The 21748-nt window shown below is 36.8% G+C and overlaps 1 protein-coding gene across 3 annotated transcripts in view; it reads right to left on the bottom strand.

Annotated features, from left to right (window-relative positions):
- Positions 1 to 21748, bottom strand: part of KIF13B (kinesin family member 13B) — a 196265-nt gene that overhangs the window by 157250 nt on the left and 17267 nt on the right. Inside the window, exon 2 of one of the 3 annotated variants that reach the window (XM_058550417.1) lies at positions 21229 to 21322. The exons of 1 other annotated variant lie outside the window; for it this stretch is intronic. In XM_058550417.1, the coding sequence (XP_058406400.1) occupies positions 21229 to 21322 (94 nt within the window). Of the gene's footprint in view, positions 1 to 21228; positions 21323 to 21748 lie in introns of those variants that run through there. One more of the 3 variants, XM_058550416.1, reaches the window with a different exon arrangement.

Raw genomic sequence — 21748 nt, 5'->3', positions numbered from 1 at the left:
GGAACCTTGCTTAACCTCTGAAACTCAGAACAGGTTGAGAAAATCAAATCTTGTTAAGTTCACTATACCTTTGACAAAAGAATATTATGTGACAAAATGATTTCATCTTAAGACATGCTTTAGGGCCAGCCCAGTGGCCCAAGCGGTTAAGTGCGCGCGCTCCGCTACTGGCGGCCCAGGTTCGGATCCCGGGCCTGCACCGACGCACCGCTTCTCCGGCCATGCTGAGGCCCCGTCCCACGTACAGCAACTAGAAGGATGTGCAGCTATGACATACAACTATCCACTGGTGCTTTGGAGGAAAACAATTAAAAAAAAAATTAAACAAAACAATAATACTTCTGACCAGAAATTTCAGGAGTTTGAGATCAAGAGGCATCTTTCCAGAGCCTGTGAAAGTGATGAAAGAGCTAGAAGCACTGCATGGATGAGGGAAACCTGCCCAGAGGCTCCCACAAGCTGAACGTGGATGCAGCCGACAGAAAGCTTTGTGACCAGGAGCCAATTGACTTGGCCTCTCCGTAAATGCAGACTGTGGGTTAGGTATGTTTTATAAACTCCCACTTAGCTCCAATCGTCTATGATGTGGAGAACTACAGACCTCAGTTATTTATCTACCAGGCAGTCACGTAAATTCACATTTTTGGAGCCCTCTTGCATCTGTTTATTACAGAACTCACTACAGTGCCCAGAACCTCTTTTCCTGGCCTAAGAAGTCAGGACTCATTGGGGTGTTTGCTGTATTTTACATCAAAGATGAATCAATCCTCTGCACATCCTGAATGTATTGTTAGCCTGCCCTGGATCTAAAACTTTCCCTCCCACTTCTCTGTTTTCTCAAACTGACTGCTAGCAAATAAGACAGATTTTTAATGTTTCCTTTGCTATAACAAGGTGTATCTTTTACAACTGTAAGCTTAGTCACCATACAATGTAACATTCGGAAACTTTCCACTGGAGTTCTATCTAGACAAGTGGCTAAGAGGGTGCTTACTGTAAACATTAACTGGTGATTATAATAAAAGCCTGCCCATAATGAACACTCTTCAGTCAGGGAGAGATACTTATAACACAGGAATTGATCCAGCCAAGTATATATTTAAAATTAGCTGATAAAAATCCCTATCAGAAACACTGGACCTTCATTTCCTATTTTGTGGATGTTGTCTAACTTGAAAAAATAAACGAGTAGATTTCCAAGCTGGAAAATTCTTTTCACCTGTTCTTAACGCTCAGTGTTCAGGCCACCTTTACCATCTCTTGCCAGTATCATTTTAATGGTCTCTGACCTCATTTTCTTTTCTCCAGTCGTGCCCCCACCTAACCTATCCTCCGCACTGTCATCAGTGTAATCTTGTATTGAGTCATTTTGAGTGCAGCGGAGCCAGATAGGCCTAGTTTTGACTCTGGGCAAGATACTTAATCTCTCCATGCCTGTTTCTCCATCTGTAAAATGCAAATAATAATAGGACTGCTGTAAGGATTAAATAACATGTGCAAAGCGCTTATAACCATGGCTGGATAATTATGTCACTCATGTGTGGAAGAACGTTCTCTGCCTTCCCCTCTTTCATGTGTGGCTCTACTCCGCCTTTGCACCTTCCACCCCCACCGTCATGCTATTCTCTATATCTAAAATATGTTTATTTATGAACCAAACAGAACAAAGCCCTAATCATATATTTTTCTATGATGTCTTTTTCAACTTTAAAGAATTACAGTAATTACAACTTTCATTCTTTCTCCCCACTTTTTTCTAACACCCATAGCATACATGACTGCATTCATGTTTGTCTAGATCTTCTTATCATATTGTCTTTATTTTAGACAAGAGTGTCTTGTTATTTTAAAATACTTTGGCATAATCCCATAGCACTTCACAGCTCTCTCCTATGGAACTCTTCACACACTTTTTGTATTCGTTATTTATAGTCTCATCATCTCTACTAAATTATGCAAAATAAGAAAAATAGTAAGAAATGTAGGTGTTAGTTTTAATCCACATGTAGGGAAAATTAGTTAACATTTGATATTCTAATCACAGACATACACTCCAGGGTTGATTAGGTAGCATAAGAAAGATTCTAATCAAGAATGCACACTCTAGGGCCAGCCCTGGTGGTCTAGTGCTTAAGTTCAGTGCACTCCACTTCGGCAGCAGGGGTTTAGTTCCCGGGTGTGGACCTACACCACTCATCTGTAGGTGTCCACGAGTGGTGGCGGCTCACATACAAAAAGAGGAAGATTGGCAGCAGATGTTAGTTCAGGGCAAATCTTCCTTAGCCAAAAAAAAAAAAAAAAAAAAAGATTGCACACTCTAGAGTAGGGATTCTTAAACTGTATAGAATGAATAGGGATCTATGAAGATGGATGGGAAAAAAGTTATAATTTTATTTTTCACTAACATCTAACTGATTACCCTCAATTATTAATATAGGTAATAAATTACAGTATTAACAGTGACACTGTCACTAATAGAAATCACAGCTATTTTCATATCACATTACAATTATTGCAAATATTTTGCATTTACATTCATCACAACTTTGAAATTAAAGCAATTATTCCCAACACTATGTCTTGTTAATACAGTAATGAAGCACATATTACTGTATCACACATCTTTAAAAATATTTCTGATAACTATGTTTCGTTATATTTGGTTTCCTTTGTAATCCTTTGCATTTTACATTTTTCAAAGATTATTCTGAGAAGGGTCCACAGACCTTATCAGACTGCCAAAGAAGTTCATGGCAAAAATAGGTTAAGAATTTCTGCTCTAGAAGCAGGTTTTACATGCCTTCAGCTATCTTTTTTTCTGATCAACACTAGAAGGTTTGTTAATCAGCACAAGGAAGGTCAGAAATAGTTTTTTCACCAGTAAAATTAAAACTATGTAGACTGATTAGAAACATTATACAGGTACCTCCATTTTTGGGAGAACAAAGTATAAGACTCTCATCAACCTAGCATTCTGTGCCACTGGAGTAGCGGTCTTGGCCTAGGGCTCTATCCAGACCTGAATTCAGATTCTGTAACGTAACTCTAACCAGATGGTACCGAATCCCGCTACATTTGTCTCAAGGGAAACATTCTAGCAAGGTGCTTGTCTGAGAGCCTGACTTCATTGAGCCTATAGGAACAGATTGTATGACTCATGTTGTACCTGCCTGCTAATAAACATGTGGCAGAATTCAGTCAGAATTTCATTGTAATATACCCCTTTGGTTATGGGGAAGAAGGCCTGTAAGCTGTCACGGAGCTCTAATCATACTACCTGATTATCAAAATGACCAAAATCATCAGTTAGCTTTAGATCAGTTAGTTCATAATACCCCTGCTAGACTAATAAGCTCCATGAAGCCTGGGACCAAATCTCCTTTCATTCATCATTGTTTTCTTAGGGTCAACACTATCCTGACACACACAGAGATCACTCAATGAACAGCTATTGAATGAATGAATGAATGTAATACACTTAGCTGTGTATGAGTTTCCCTGACGCCAGAATTCGAGTTCCTTAAACAAAATTGTATGTCATTTCTATCTTTCCCTTATCAGACACCTTGCCAAGGCTGCATACATTGGATAGCAATCAATAATTGTTGAATGCCTACAGTTTTGCTCTAATCTGAATTAATCAATTATATTTTTTCAAATGTTTAAACATCAAGAAGAAACTCTTCTGCACAGTCTTAGAAGGTAATTAGAAGCAGTGAGCTCATTTGGCTTTGGAGAGATGAGCTCAGGCAGACCTGAGTTCAAATCCCAACTCTGCCACTTATTAATTGTGTGATCTCGGGAAGTCATCTCACACCTTCCTGCCTCATTCCCCTTCTGAACATTTTGAGATAATCATGGTGCCCATATCTTCTGTTCTATGTCTTTTGTTGTACCTATAGGTAAAACCCTTGCAAAGGATCCAACACACTATAAGCAATAATAATGCCTATAATAAATGCTATTTATCAATGAGAAGATCCAAAAACTAAATTCTCTATTCACTTTTTGTATTTCCAAGAACTCTGTACCAGCTGTCTCTGCGCAACTTACACCTTCTAAGTGTTCAAAGACCTTGACCACTGAGTTCCTTTTACTATAATAATAATAGCTCTTTGCTCTGAACAAGGAAACCAACTCTGGGCAATATTATGCAAATTGATGCTCTTCAGAGGAAACCCACAACCCCTGAAATAAACATCTTGCAGTTGCTATCTGGAGGGTTAAGAAACTACACTTAGAACTACAGCCTAAGTCATCTAAGATTATTGCCAATTAAAAGCAAAAGGGCATTATTTGTTATTAGGAACATGACATGCTAGTTTACTACATGTCTAACCCAGCCAATAAATGTTTACTAAGTATCTATGTGCCAGTGTTGTTTGAAAAAAATATTACTCAAAATATGACATATTTTAATGAATAAAATTTTTGTAAAGAAAGTTGATCAGAATAAACAAATCAAGGAATAACAGGAGCTACGTTTACTAAGCATCCTACCATGTGCCAGGCATTTTACATAAATAACTCACCTATGCCCATAGCAATCCTAAAAGATCCTTATCATGGTATTACCATTTAGATTTACAGAAAAGGAAACTGAAGCTCGGAGAGGTGATGTAAACTTCCAAAGCCACACAGCTGGTAACTGGTAGAGCCAGAACTCAAATCCTACTCTGAATTGTACTTCTCTGATGCCCTTCAACCAACTCTTGCCTCTTCCTACCCTTACAAACAATGATGATGGTTAAACTTTACTGGCAGCACCTCAATTCTAGATCCTTTCTAATGCTTAGGAGGCTGATAAATTTAAAAATTAATCTTCTCTTCCAAGAACAGACCTATCCTCTTCCTAATTTTAAGTTCAGTTCTTTATTATTAGTAGTATTGGGTCAGGCCAAAACAGATCAGATCAACTGACAGTCAGATACATAAGCAAGAGAACCCATTAGTATACAGACCAGAGGCATACAAAAAGGACATTCTTAGCACGGATTCCTCAGAAAGCAAAGCCTAAGGCTTATCACGGAGTACAGTTCCAGGGAAGCAGAAGGGGAGCAAGGCATGAGGCATCAGATTATGTCCACGTGAAGTTGGTCAGGGTCCAGTTTGAGCTGGCAACAGCCAGGGTTGAAAAGCAATCAAAGGCTCTGGGGAGAATGAGGCCAAGAGTATCTGAAGTGGCACATAAGAGGTGTCAGATATGGCAGATAAACATGAAATCAGAGCCAGAAAACTTAAGTGAAGCTTACGGAAATGGCAAGGCACAAAGCCCTACCCTAGTTCAGTGCCAAGGTATGACTTCATCTTGAACCAGTCTCTGTCCCAGTATCCTACTTTTAAGCATCCTTCCTGACGTAAGTGGATAAAGGCTAGCATATGGGTTCAGTCCTAATAAATCTAACTTTCAGAGAAAGGATTTTCACACGATAGAGTTTTCCTGTGCTACTTATATAACTTAATTAGAATGACTAATGTGAAATAGTACCAAATGTGTATACAATGTCTGGTTCCTCCCATTATACTGCAGTTTCCATTCCCCAAAGAAAATAGCAGATTGCAAGGGTGCCTATGACTGGACTAGTGACTAAGTGGGAGTAATAACTGAACAGGCAAAGATTTTGCTTACATATGGGGTTTCTGTTGTGGTAACATTTAATGAGAATAAAGTTGAACAAGGAAGTTTATTTGTTAGACATGACCAAAACATCAAGTCACCCAATTTTCTATGCAGAAGTTTAACAAAATAATAAAATGCAATTATAAGAACAGTAGCTACTATGCACAAATTCTTACGACGGCTTTCACTTCATAGGGTAAAATTTATTTTTTAAAACACCTGATAATTTTTTAGATGGTTATACCATCTAAAAAATAAAAAGGAAAAGCTTTGCCTTAATGGAAATTTAGATCTATATGTATTATTGCATAAAACTGCCATTAAAAACCTAGTTTGCAATAATTCAAAGAGACTTATGCACTCTTATGTTCATTGCAGCATTATTCACAATAGCCAAGACGTGGAAGCAACCCAAGTGCCCATCAACTGATGAACAGATAAAGAAGATGTGGTATATATATACAGTGGAATACTACTCAGCCAGAAGAAAAGACAAAACTGTCCCATTTGCAATAACATGGATGGATTTTGAGGGTATGATGTTAAGTGAAATAAGCCAGACAGAGACACACAAACACTGCATGATTCTACTCATATGTGGAAGATAAACAAACACATGGATAAACAGAACAGATTAGTGGTTACCAGAGGGGACGAAGGTTGGCGGGTAGGCATAAGGGGTAAAGGGGCACATATATATGGTGACTGACAAATAACAATGTACAACTGAAATTTCACAATGTTATAAACTATTATGACTTCAATAAACTAACAATTTAAAAAAACAGCTAAGAACATAAAATAAAAATTTTTTAAAACCCAGTTTGCAAAACAAAGAACTCCAATCAAAACTGCTTATGCATTACACATTCAGCTTCCAAAGAATCTGTAAGTTCCAGCTACATAAAAACAGATATCCTGAAATTTGAATTACTATACTTCTGAATAAAAAAGAATAATAAAATTAGTCTTGCTATCCTTTTCTCCCTCACAGTGGCTACATTGTGTTGACATCTGAAATTTTTACAGTTATCTATTTTTTTTACTTAGGAATATTTTTAAATTTTTTGTTAAATTACTGTAAACTTTTTGACATAAATTTACAGTCAAATAATTCCATATTGTTGACAGTAAGCAGATTTTTGATTTGTCAAAGGTCTCTCGCTTTTTTTCAGGTCAATTTTAACATATACCCCTTTCCTGCCTTTTCTGTCCTCTTTAATATCCTGGCAGACACAGGAAATTCACATAACCCACACAATGAAAAATAGACCTTCCCTGGGAGTCTCAGGCCCAGAAGAGCTCCTTCTTGAAAGGTACAGCAGAGACCACAAGAGCCATCAGAGCTAGCCCTCTTTAGGCACTGGAAACTCCAGGCCAAAGTCCCTCCAATAACCAGTACATACAGTTAAAATAACATCTAATCTTGTCTCTATACTCCTGCACCACTTTTAGAACGTGTCCCAGTTCTACACCATGAAGGAAATTTTATGAGATGTATGCTGAGGACTTTCCACTCTCCTCTTAGGTAACAGGACAATATACCTGATGTTTTTCAATCTAAAAAGTATTGCTTGGGCACCTGTGTGCCTAACACTATGCTAGATACTAATACATATAGATACTCTATACCTATAAATCATTTAACTGTAAGGATAATTAGACAGGATTCAATTCCTAACCCAAACGGATCTAAAAATAGATGGAGAAACAAGACAGATATTTGCAACTAGAGAATAAAAAGATGTGTGTCCTGACTATACGTACTGTCCTACTTGGACAGCTGCCCAACTGAAGTGGCCCGGGAATTCCCCTGCCCTTGTTAACACCTGTTGGGAATTTCTCTCCATACTGTCTACCTCTCTCTCTATCCCAGCACAGCCCAAAGCAAAAGAATTCCTCTTCCCCACCCATATCTTGCTTTAATTGTTTTATTACTCCAATGACATAAAGTGAGGACTCTATAATGATGGGATAGAGTAAGCCAAAGTGGAGAGAGGAAGGAAAGAGTCCCTCCCTCCTCCTCTACTGAGGGCAACCAATGGGTGACTGATGGATGAAAAGAAGAGGGAGAAGGAGAGACTAAAGGAATCTGGGGCATAGCACCTTCTTTTCCAGGTTGTCTACCCTTCAAAGGGAAGAAGGTAGGATTATTCCATCCCCCTCTGATCTACAAGAAACCCAAGTTTTCTTCTCCACAACTGCCCATTCTCTTACCCCTCTAGCATCTGAATCTCATTTGAAAGCTCCTCCCAAAATTCCAAATCACATCAAAATTCCATCTCATTTCTTCAAATTCTCTTCCCACTATTTACTTAAGAAACTTTCCTACCAAGACCAAGAGAACAATCAGAAAGGCTTAGAACCAGGGAATCCCTGGCCCCCAACCCTAAAAGGTAGAAGGTTAAATTTCTCGGCATTCTAAGCTGGAACTCTGAATTCATAGAATTATTTGCTTAAAATGTCTTAAATAGTGCTATATACTTCAGAAATACCAGAGGTTAAACAGGCTTTTGCAGGGACCTAGAGATGGTTTATAAGAGGAAAACTGATTATGTTCTAAAATTTTGGTGAGTACTTTAGACAATTTTAATTTACCTGGGCTAATACATTATCCTTTAGGATCAGGGATTCTCAACCTTTTTGGTATCAGGACTCCTTTAAACTCTTAAATATTACTGAAGACTTTAAAAAGCCTTTTTTCATGCAGGTTATAGCCTATGGAAATTTTTTTGAATTAGAAATTAAAGCTGGGGGCCGGCCCCGTGGCTTAACGGTTAAGTGCGTGCGCTCCGCTGCTGGCGGCCCGGGTTCGGATCCCAGGCGCGCACCGACGCACGGCTTCTCTGGCCATGCTGAGGCTGTGTCCCACATACAGCAACTAGAAGGATGTGCAGCTATGACATACAACTATCTACTGGGGCTTTGGGGGAATGAATGAATGAATGAATGAATGAATAAATAAATAAATAAAATTATAAAAAAAAGAGAGAGAAATTAAAACTGAGACACTTTTAAAATATTTTATTAATTCATTTAAAAATAGCAAGATGTATTACATGTTAACATAAATAATATCTTAAGAAAAATAACAGTATTCTCCAAAACAAAATATATAAATATGAATATATATTTAGTGAAAAGAGTAGCACTGTTTTACATTTTGCAAATTAATATAACTCATTAAGTTGAACACTTGGTAATTTATAAAGTCATGTCAACAATTATGGAATTCACACGGCTAAACTTAATACACTAAAGAAAAACTGAGAACATAACATATTCAGAGTACTGAGGTTGATGGTCTCCAAAAGTAATGTGAGACCCATACCCCAGGTCCAAGGTCAGGAAAGGACATGTTTTCTGACTGAAGCCAGTAAGAACCTACACCAAGGGTTGTAAACAGAAAGGTCCAGAGGGGCTATGCAAATAACACAAATGAGGGAGTCAACCAGATGGGGACCTGAAGAGCTCATGACCTTGTCAAGGGAGGCAGCAAGCCCAGTGTTGCCAGATTTTCGGGTTAAGAAAAACTGCAAATCTGAATTTTTATACGAAACCTCTTGATTTTTAAATCGAAACTGCAGGCCAAACAAAACACATCTTTGGGTAAAGGTAGCTTATGGCACTCTAGTTTGCAACATCTATTCTACATATTACAAACAGAATTATTTAATCTTCAGGAAATTCTTCCCAAAGTAAATTTATCCTACAGTATAATCTTAACATTAGGTCACTAGGAAACAGCAAACTTAAAATATAATCAATGAAACAGCACTGAAACAAAAGGTTGTTGTCAAAATGACAAAAGCTGTGGTGCTATGGGAGTAAACAAGAGACTGCACCTAACGGAGAACTGTATCTATTACCAGAACACCGCACTCTATATGGTGCAGTGGGCAGAGACGGCTCATCAGGCCCTCCCACTGTCTTGAGAAATACTCTTCATAAAATCACACCCCTAGACTCACAAATCACCCTTCCAACTACTAATTGGGGGTAATATCAGACCAGGGGGCTTTTGAGAACAAGCACTAATAGAATAGCTATAATTAATCAGGAAACACTGAGCATCTTCTACTTGCAAAGCACTGCAAGAAACAAAGAATAAGTGGTCCCGGCTTTCAAACAGCCACAATCTAAAGGGGAGGTGGGTTCAAACACATGGGAAAAAGCTTAACAGTACAAACATTAGAAAACAGGGTGGGACAAACACAAAAAAGATGTCACTCAGGCAGTGACACTTTTTTTTTTTTTTTTTTTTATTGATGTTTTAATGGTTTCTAACATTGTGAAATTTTGGGTTGTACATTTTTGTTTGTCCATCACCCCATATATGACTCCCTTCACCCCTTGTGCCCACCCCCCACCCCCACTGCCCGGGTAACCACAGTCCAGTTTTCTCTGTCCATGTGTTGGTTTATATTCCACATATGAGTGAGATCATACAGTGTTTGTCTTTCTCTTTCTGGCTTATTTCACTTAACATAATACGCTCCAGGCCCATCCATGTTGTTGCAAATGGGACGATTTTGTCTTTTTTTATGGCTGAGTAGTATTCCATTGTATATATATACCACATTTTCTTAATCCAATCGTCAGTCGAGGGACACTTAGGTTGCTTCCACTTCTTGGCTATGGTGAATAATGCTGCAATGAACATAGGGGTGCATAAGCCTCTTTGGATTGTTGATTTCAGGTGCGTTGGATAGATTCCCAGTAGTGGGATGGCTGGATCATAGGGCATCTCTATTTTTAACTCTTTGAGGAATCTCCACACCGTTTTCCATAGAGGCTGCACCAATTTGCATTCCCACCAGCTGTGTATGAGGGTTCCTGTTTCTCCACATCCTCTCCAACATTTGTTGTTTTTTGTCTTGGTGATTATAGCCATTCTAACGGGCGTGAGGTGGTATCTTAGTGTTGTTTTGATTTGCATTTCCCTGATGATTAGTGATGTTGAGCATCTTTTCATGTGCCTATTGGCCATCTGTATATCTTCCTTGGAGAAGTGTCTGTTCATTTCCTCAGGCAGTGACACTTCTTAATTAGTAGAAATAATAAATGCTGTAAATTCAAAAGATAGATTATAGGAAGTAGGAGCAGGCTTGAAGGAAGATCACTCCGGTATTAGTGGGCTCCAGAAACCAGTTAGAAGGCTACTGTAATCTAAACATAAGGCAATTATGGTCCTTAACTAGGGTAATGTCAGAGAGAATGGAAAGGAATGTCTGGATCAAAATATTCACAAGAAAAAAATAGCAAGATTTGGCATCTGACTAAATAAGGATAATATATTCTCTGCAATAAATTCGCTTACTAATCTATCTACATAACAAATGACCTACTTTCTTCAACAACCAAGGAACCAATAAATTAAAAGGCATATAATCCAATCCCAAGATGTAGATCATATTTGGATGGTATTCAAAACAAACTTTGGGGAAAAAATTTTATGAGACAATTGGACATGCGAACACTGAAAATCTGATGCTATTACATAACTATTGTTAATTTTTTAGATGTAATAATGGTATCGCGGTCATGTTAAAAATAATAAAAGATGAGTGAGATCATAGGGTATCTAACCTTCTCCCTCTAACTGACTTCACTTTGCATAATACCCTCAATGTCCACCCATGTTGTCACAAATGGCTGGATTTCATCGTTTCTTAGAGACAGAGATTGGATTGGTGGTTACCAGAGGGGAAGGGGGGAGGGAGGAGGGCGAAGGGGATAATTAGGCATATGTGTGTGGTGATGGATTGTAATTAGTATTTGGGTGGTGAACATGATGTAATCTATGCAGAAATAGAAGTATAATGATGTACACCTGAAATTTATACAATGTTATAAACCAATGTTACTGCAATAAACAAAAAAAATAAAAAAATAAAATAAATTTTAAAAAAAATGATAAAAAATATATATATTTGTAGGTAAAATGGGATTTACTTCAAAATAATACAGGAAAGAGGAAAGAGGTGAAGATGTGGATAGATAGTATTAGCCAAGTGTTCGTGGTTTGGGGGGCTCAGTGACAGACACATGGGGGTTCATTATACTATTCCATCTACCTTGGCATATCTTTTAAATTCTCCATAACAAAAAGTTTTTTAAATTAAATGGCAAATACAACCTTTACCTACTCAATGATCTTTATGTAAGTTCTATTTCAGTTTTCCTAACAGTAGGACAAAAGGATTATTGATTTGTTTCATATATGGATCAAAACATGAAGATAAATATTTTTATTACTCTTAATTATTAACCATTCTATAGAATTTTTATTCAGTTATAAGCATATATAAATCAGGTTTGATAAAAGTGAAACAAAAGTGAAATTCGCCATCATACAAGACACTTCTTTAACCAACTCTAAGGAAGAAGGGTAAAGGGTTCCAGAACCTTAAACTACTAATTTGCAAAAGAAATCATTTTTCATTTTAGCTAAATATCACCCTCATAAGAAAATGCACAATGCTCAAAATTGAACAATAGAATCATTTCAAGTCTGAGTCTGCAAAAGTCTAACCTTACAAAGTCCACAAGAGAATAATTCAACTTCTCAGTTTTGTTTTGCTTTGTTTTTGTTTTACTAGTATATTTATAGACACTGTGTGCTAAAAATAATTTAACCACAATTTAATGGAACTAAGGATTAATAAACATTATCCTAACTCTTAGCTTGATACTTGGCAAAGAGCTGATGTTCAACTGTTGAATGGATGGTAAAGATTCCTAAGGTACTGTGATACAGTAACTTTTGGGGTTGGAATGGTTTCTCATGTCACACTTCCTCATGGAGTACTGCTCCCCCCATCTCTAAAACAGAGGTCTAGATTCTTATACAGTATCTGGTTTATATTAGCAACAACTCCTACACTACCGACTGAGACAAAGAGCCCTAATAAAAAAGTACTGCCAAACGAACAAAGAACAAATTTTAAAAACCTCAATAGTGGCACTTGATAGTTTTACCTAAACTTTATTGGTAATTAGATATCTAGATATCTTATCTAGTATTTCACACACTATCTGATAATTTTATGCTGAATCTGGAATTCTGGGGAAATTCAAAACATTTAATTCCTATCAGCTATGCCTTACTTATCTATAACTAACCAGACACACATAACCCTGAGTCCTCATTATATCAAATGTTAGTGTCCAAGTAGTAGTTCAAACACAGTGATAAAGAGAGACTCTCTTTCCTTGTATTAAAAAAAAGTTTATTCTGTACCAATAAAAGCATGAGATATTTATATATCCAATGACAGTGCTAAAATGCCACAAATTCTACTATAACAGTCTAATTATTGTTTAGATAGATTTACTAATCAGCTATCAAACAGTTCATTTTAGCAACCTACTAGCCTTTGCTAGCAAAACAACAAAAAATCTGTATTTATTGCTATTTGATTATCTGCTACTAACTATACAATGATATGAATTCAACCAGACATATTTTATTATCTTTTTAGGTTTTAAGAGTCTCCTTGATTCATTTTCACAATTATATTCAAAAGTAGTGAATGATGTGTACACTCAATGGTCAGAGTATTTTTTTAAAAGGAGGGGAGGAATCACCTAAAATTTCTGAGTACACAGAACACTGCTCTCCCCACTTTACTCTAACATAATCAGGCTGGACAGGCTCCCCTAGAAAGAGCCTCTTTATGAAATTAAAACATACCACATACTATTCCCCAGAGGAGTAAATTCTATTTGGGCAGAATTATTAGCCTCATTCAAGTCATTTCACAGCACCGACAACAAACAGGTCTATTGTACATACCAGAATTACATTTTGCATGACTTCCTTCAATTAAAATTTTTACTTAAATTAGCATCCATATAGCAGTAGAGAAATTTAAAAAGTCATTATCTAATATGACCTAATGATGCCTTCCATTAACAAGGAATCAGTCTGATAATGACTTCACATATTTCAAAGCAATTATTGGCATAAGGCCCTCCCCTCAGTAGCATTACTCAGTACATTTGCAAGAGAGATGTATGTGCATGGATCAACTTCACTTAATTCTGCATATATTTGATTATATATATATATTCATACATATATATATTCTGCATATATTCATTCATCTACCAGGATCGGAGTACTTTGAACTTTCAAAGAAGGACTGGGTGTGCTTTGCTCATATTAGGCACTCATTAATTACCTAACGATCTTGACTAAACTGATGTCTAGTAAACAATCAGAAGGAATAAAAAGATTTTTAATGATCTTACTGACCAGTGCTGGTTGAGATCAACATCTCAGACATTGTTCTCACTAGACTGGCAGTTATAACCTTCAACACTATTAATTAATTATTAGATTAAACATGACTAAACAGGAAGGAGAGGGAAACACCCTAGTTTTACCATAAAACAAGAAAAATCTCTGCCTATCTGTGTCATCTACAGCTAATTCCATCCATGTTGGGAAGAGTCTCTCCCACATGTACTAAAGTACAGGCCATTTCACAAAATACCACAGAAATCAGTGTTCAGGTTCATTAAGATCTTGAAGTTTAACTCTCCAAATGTTTTCTACTTTACAAAATTCTGGTCTTGACATCTTGTACTTGGCAGGGCAGGGTAATAAAGAAAGAACTGTAAGGAAAACTCCAAGGTAATATATTAATACTTGTAGTGCTAATACACACATACACGCGCGCGATAGAAAACAGAGAGGGCTAAAGAAGAAAACGGATTAACTGGCCAAGAGACAGAAAAGCACAATTTATACTGAAGATTTCTCTCCCTTTCCGGTTTCGGTTCTGGTGTTTATAGCAGCACCTCCGAACAGGCGCAGCTCAACTGATCCACAGTCCCTTCAAAGAGCTGCAGGCACACTACAATTTTCACTGCCACCTTGCTTGGAATTCACCACAAACAACAGATGAGGAGGGAAGAAAGCTTCTGTTTTGTTTTGGTTTTTTAAGAGGAAAAAAGGAGGACCAGAGTATTTGATTAAATATCAACTTTCAGCTTTCCTCCCCCAGATAAACCTGTGATATTATTTTTGGCTCCTTATAATACAATTTTTTTTTTACTTTGAAAATCAGGCATTATACTTTATGAGTAGTCAATCTTTTTTTCAGTCACGTATCTGATCTTTTATTAGAAAAAGGAATTTGTGCAGCCATAATATTGTGCAAATAATTTACAAATATACATAGAGAAAATGTAAAGAAATACACTGGAAAGATAAAAAACCAAATTCAGGAAAGTGGTTAACTGTGGTGGAGAGAAAAGGGTTAACACTGGGAGGCAGTCCACAGAAGGCTTACATTGATAATGCTAATTGATAACCGGTAACAATTTGCTAAACTGAGTGACAAGTACATAAAAGTGTTTTATTCTTTAAACCTTTTTGTATACTATACTTTAAAAATTTTGCTCTCAATTTTTAAAACCTTACAAGAAGTACCACTCAATAAAAAAGTATACTAGAACCTGCAGTTCCAAATCAGGTGCCAAGGGCTCAATCTGGCCAAGACCTGTTTTGTTTGGACAGCACAATGTTTTGTTTTGCTTTTTAATTGTAATCTGAACGCCTTCAGGCGGGATATGCACTCTCCAATTAGCCAGAGTCACCACTATTTTCCCTACAGTAAATGAGAGTTCTTTAAAAGCCAAAGAAATTGGAATCCTCATACACTGCTGGTGGGAATGTTAAATGGTGCAGCCACTTTGGAAAACAGCCTGGCAGTGCCTCAAAATGTTAAGCATGGAGTTACCACACAACCCAGCAATTCCACTCCTAGATATCTACCTAAGAGAAACAAAAACATATGCCCAAAGACTTGCACACAACTGTTCACAGCAGCATTATTCATAATAGCCAAAAAGTGGAAACAACCCAAATACCCAACAACTGATGAAGGGACAAACAAAACAATACAATGAAATATTATTCCACCATAAAAAGAAATAAAGTACTGATAAATGCTACAACATGGATAAACCTCAAAAACATTATGCTAAGTAAAAGAAGCCAATCACAGATGACCACATATTGTATGATTTCATTTATACGAAATGTCCAGAATAGGCAAATCTCAAATCTATAGAGACAGAAAGTAGATTAATAGGGTGAAAAAAATGTCATAGAATTAGATAATGGTGCTTGCTACAACTCAGTAAATATGATAAAAACCACTGAACTATTCACTTTAAAGGGGTGAATTACATGGTATGTATCTTATATCTCAATAAGGTAGTTTAGAAATAAACAAACCAAAGACATCCATTCAGTTCTTAAATCTTGTGAATTAGATTAATCTCTAAATTTGGTTCTCAAATTGTGGTCTGAGGACTCCTGGGGTCCCCCAGAGCTTTTCAGTGGGTTTTGAGGTCAGAACTATTTTCATAATAATACTTAGACATATTTGCCTTTTTCACCGTGTTGATATTTGCACTGGGTGCAAAAACAATGGTGGGTGAGACTGCTGGCAGCTTTGGCACAGTGACACCAAAGTATACTGGTTACTGGTAGTCACTGCATTCTTCATCGCCACTCACCCACAGCAAAAAAAATCTTATTTCACTTCAAAAGGTCCTCAATAAGGAATAAAAACTATTAATTTTATTCAATCTCAATTCTTGAGTATGTATCTTTTTAATATTATTTGTGACAAAAATGGGAAGCAGCTATGAAGCCCAGCTATGAAGCACTTAGGCTGCATACCAAAATATAAAAAGTGTGACTGAATGAGCTGTGGGCCAAACTAGTCACTTTTTTAATAGAACAGCATTTTTACTAGAAACAACTGTCAGTTCCTACAGGAAAATGCATTCCCATTTCTAAACTCATCTGTATATAACTTTTCTAACACATCTGTTTCATAAAGTGGAGGCTGCCACCCTCCACGGGAAATCACACCTACTCTCTTTTAAAACAACAGTTTAAGTATCTCAATTAACTTTTTAGCCAGAGTTAGCAGGAAAGACCTGTTTGGTGGGTAGAGGAGGGAATGAGGCAAAAGATGAAACTTAGCCTAGGAAACCATTTTGCCCTATCACGGTAACAGGCTAACTAGCATTAACATTGTATTATAGGATAAAATGTTAAGTTTTAAGATATAATTCAAACAAAATAAGGGTTAAAGATCTATTTAGTTGTTTAAAAGGAGACTGTTCTACGTCATGGTATTATTGTAACTAGTTACAAAAGAGACTTCAAGCGCTCCTAAATGCTTAGAATCAAACTTCCAGAATTACTCTTGTAAAAATCTACTAAGAATAGATAACGAATCAGTCATTTATTAGCCCTAAAAGATGGTTTGTAAACATGTTGCTGGTGAAAATTTTGGAAAACCCCAAGGACCAATCTAGAAAATTAAATTGATTCAAAGCAAAAAGGTAATTCCAAAAAGACATTTAATTGTACTAGTAGCATAAGCAGTGTGGCTCTGCACGAGAAAATAAATAGATCAAACCTATCAGTGTGTATCCAGTACTACACATGTAAGAAAAAGATTGCTCTGGTGGATACAAGTATTTTAGTCACTACAGTGTTCCAGTAGAGTGCTGTGGAGTAGAAAGAGCTCATCCGTAATCTCTTCCATATTTGATAAAATGTCCCTTTGTTCTTACCCTATGTTCACAAGCAATGTTTTGACCTGGTTTCCCAAGTTAGTTGATACTAAGAAGGAGAAGCTCGGATGGCAGGGATTAATATTTCATTCACTGTTAACATAAAATTATAGGTCATAGCTCTCTAACAGATGGTAGCTTAGTCCCTAAGAGCCCCATCAACTTTGGGCAAACTGGAGAAAATAAAGTTTCTGACTTTACAAAGCTGAAATTTTTATAGAACTAGGTAATTTCTTGATAGGCATGTAATAGTCAAGTATTGAATTAAATATATTTCAGTTTAAAAAAATTTTACTTCCTTTATGAAGTTATATTATGGCTCACTAAACATACCATGGACTAAAATTTAAATACAGGCCATAATAACAATAACAATAATACTCCAAGTAATAGCTAACATTTATATATGGTTTATTGTATACCAGGCACTGCCATTTTACATATTTTCACTCATTTAATCCTCATAACAACCTATAGGCAAGTATTACTATAATCACTTTAGAAATGAATAAACTGAGGCAGAGGAAAATTAAGTAACTTGCTCCATATCACACATGTTAAGTGGTAGAGCTGAGATTCAATCCAGGATGTCTGGCTCCAAAGTTAAGGTTCTTAATCTCCTCTGAGCCTTGTGTTATTAATTTTCTGAATATTAAGTATCTTATTTTTCAAAGCAGTTTTGAAATTCCATATATAGTACAGCAAAAATGTTTCCTGAATCCCCACGATTAAGCTGTTAAACTGGAAACGGTTCAACCATTCATTTAACCATGGCTTCTATCAGTTTTAATAAGCACAAACATTAAATCATGCAATTTTCAGAAGTTAATGCAAAATTAATCAGAAAAACACAAATTTTTGTTTTAAAATTTATACACGCTCACTTTCAAAGTATACTAACTTGAGTTAAGCATACATATAAAATTAGTCACAGTTTTAGATTAATAGAATTGGATACTATTCTAAAAGCAAGGATATTGTAGCTTTTAAAGCAAAAATATTAATCTGAGCCTTTCTGACTATAATTTAAACTGACTCAAATCACTTACAAGTTAATTTCAAATCCCTGGCTCTCCAGTCACAAATAGAACTCCTATAAAACCATAACTTGCTTTATGGATTAGTCATTCTACAAGGTAAACTATAATTAATCTCATATCACATAAGACAGCTTTCAATTTGTGCTTTCCTTCCCATTTTTCTTCAAATTTAATGAAGTCAACATGTACTATTGGACTGTTACATTCCAAAATTTCTATTTTCTCTTTTCACCCTGATATTGTATTAAAAGAAAAAGCATTTCTCATGAGGTGATCTTTTGTAATACTAGTAACGGTCTTGTTTTTTATCTGGGTGCCAGTTACAGGAGTGTGATCAACTTATGACAATTCATCAAGCTATGTACACTTTTCTATATGTATATTACATGCTTCAATAAAAAGCTGTTTTTTAAAAAGCTGTGTTTCTTAACTTTACTTCACCAAAAACCATTACATACCAACCTTAATGGAAGTTGTCACTTTTAAAGTTTTTTATCAGATGGTACTCTATAGCACTGAGTAATACTCAATTTGTATTTTCAGCATATGGAAAGAAGAGCCAACCCAAGATATTCTATGAAACCAAAAAGTGCTACTTAATTCTTTCATAAATCCCTGAGATTTAAAGATCTCAAAAGGAAAGAAAACATATTTTTTAGCTTCTGTGAGCTCATTTTATTCTCACAACCACCTTACCATGTAGATACTATTACACACTTGTGGTAGATTGTGTTTTTCAAAGATAGCCACAACAACACATAGCCCATCCCAATGCTTTTCTTACATGACACTGACGTTCCTCAACTGAGAGATAAGTCTGTGCTGCTTCTTCTTGACCACGCAGACCTTTATACCAGCCTTGAGCAAGACAATGTGACAGAAGCGATACTGCATGAATCCCAAGGTTAGGACATAAAAGGCAATACTCCTTCTGCCTGGCTTTCTCGCTCTCTCAAGACACTTGCCCTTGGAACCTGCCACCAGATTGTGAGTAGGTATTCTGTGCACAGCCCCAGCTACATCTCCAGCCGACAGGCAGCATCAACCATCACACTTGGGCCACTGAGCCTTCTCCAGATTCCAGCCCCAAGGCTTCAAGTCTTCCAACTAGGTCCCAGACAGCATGGAGCAGAGACAAGCCATTCCTGCTGCACCCTGTCTGAACTGACCCACAGAAACCATGAGATAATAAATGATTATTGTTGTTTTAAGCCCCTAAGCTTTTGAGGTAATTGGTTACACAGCAGTAGTAAACTAAAACACTTCATAAATAAGGAACACAGGTAGATAACCACGCTAGCAAGTGGCAAAGCCAGAATCTGAATCCAAGTCAGTCTATATATAAAGCCCACACTCTTTCTAACATAGGATATTGCCTCCAAATTTGTTCAGAGGCGCCCACGTTTCCAAATAAAACAATAGTCTCCAGATTGAAAATTCTAAGAGCAATAAACAGGCCCCAAAATTAATGATTTCAATTAATACTCAGGACAACAGGTCATTTAATTAGCAGGCTCAAAGTCCCAGGATCATTTCTGACACATCTATACCCTTCATACCCTAATACCAGCATAGCTGATAGTACCCACATCCTAGAGATACTTAAGAAATTTCTTCCCTACATCAATAACAATAAACCTGAACATTTAGAGAACACTTTACAAAGCACTTTAACAATCACTAATTTGATCTTCAGAAAACACCTCTGTGAGACTGATAAGGCAGGCATCATACAGATGAGGCTCAAAAAAGTTAAAAACAACTAGCTACAATAACACAGTTAAATAGGGGTTCCATTTCAGATTTGCTGACTCCAAGTCCAGTGCTCTTTTCAACTCAATTCAACACAATTCAAAAGAACATTTATGGAGTGCCTTCTGTATGTGTTTCCATACACAACACTGTTTCTACAAGTATTTACGAAGTATCTACTTTGTGCAAAGCATCACCGCAGGCACTGCCTCTCTAATTTGGGCTCTCCACTTCCAGGGTCAGTACAAAAACATCTCTGATATGGCTGATCTCTACAAAAAGCCAGTCTTTCCCCACTTTGACCCATTCTTTTTGACCCATTTTGACCCATTTTCTACACTGACAACTGACAACTTTTCCTAATCTACCTCCTTAATCACACTATTCAAAAACTGTCAAAGATGACATCTTACCCATAAAAATACAGGCCAAATTTCCTTGTCTGCCTTCAAGGTCTCCCGTAATCTGATCCCAGCTTATTTAATTAAATTAATTTCCCTTCACTTACCAAGGAAAACCAAATTAATCTCTTCCTTCTTCCCCAAATTCACTTTCTTTACACCCTCTTGCCCTCCCTTTCGTTCATACTATCAACCAAATTCAGAAGCGATGCTCAAGTATTCATCCTCAACTCCTGACAGAGAGTCCCTTCCCTTCAAGACCTTAAATTCTACTGTGAAGCTACAACTAACAATCCAAAACAATATATAATAATTAAATTTGGGAGCACAGATTATAGTTTACATGGATTTAAAGAAGAGGAATCACTGAGGGCTGCAGGAATGCCTTCAGGAAGAAGGCAGCACTTGAAATGTGCTCTGACTGACCAACAGGATTGGAACTGCCAGAAGTAAAAGCAACCCAAGCTGAGGAACAACCTGAAAGCCTTCCCTTTCTACCCCACTTCTTCCCAATTACACCTTACCTAATCCTCCAGCCAGGATCATCTGCTTCAAGAAGCCTTCCTCAGTTACTTCACAATCTAACCTAAGCTCTCTTCTCTGAGCTTCTAACACAATTACTCTCCACAACACTCATTCTGGCACTTAGGCATTCCACAGTAGAGGCCTCGTCTCTTCGCCTTGACAGCAGGATGTCTCCACATAGTAAGAATTCAACACTTGCTAAATTGAACTCAATTCAGCAGCCATTGTTGCTTTCAGTCATTTAAAAATCCATTGATCATAACATTGTTTCTTAACTTACCGGGCATCTCCTTTTGAAAGATTAGTGTTTACAGGACTAAGAATAACCTTGTTTGCATCTACATCCACCACACATTTGGTATGCAAGTCAATTTCTGCAGGGGAAAAAAAGAAAGAAAAAAAAAAAAACAGGAAAAATAGTCATTTCTTAAAGTAATTTATTTCAGAAAAGGCATTTGACAAAAATTCAACACTCTTTCATGATAAAAACACTCAACAAACTAGGAATAGAGGAGAACTTCCTCAACTTAATAAAGCGCATCTACAAAAACCGGCAGCTAACATCACACTTAATGGTGCAAGACTGAACGCTTACCCTCTAACATCGGGATTAAGACAAGGACATCTACTGCTGCGACTTCTCTTCAACACTGTACTAGAAGTCCTGCTCAGGGTACTCAGGCAAGAAAAACTCAGGCATCCAGATTGGAAAGAAAGAAGTAAAACTATCTCTATTTGCAGATGATATGATCTTGTATATAGAAAATCCTAAGGAATCCACTAAAAAACTATTAGAATAA

This window comes from Diceros bicornis, chromosome 11 (assembly GCF_020826845.1).
Source record: "Diceros bicornis minor isolate mBicDic1 chromosome 11, mDicBic1.mat.cur, whole genome shotgun sequence".
Classification (NCBI taxonomy): domain Eukaryota; kingdom Metazoa; phylum Chordata; class Mammalia; order Perissodactyla; family Rhinocerotidae; genus Diceros; species Diceros bicornis.
This window is presented reverse-complemented; position numbering and strand designations above follow the sequence as displayed.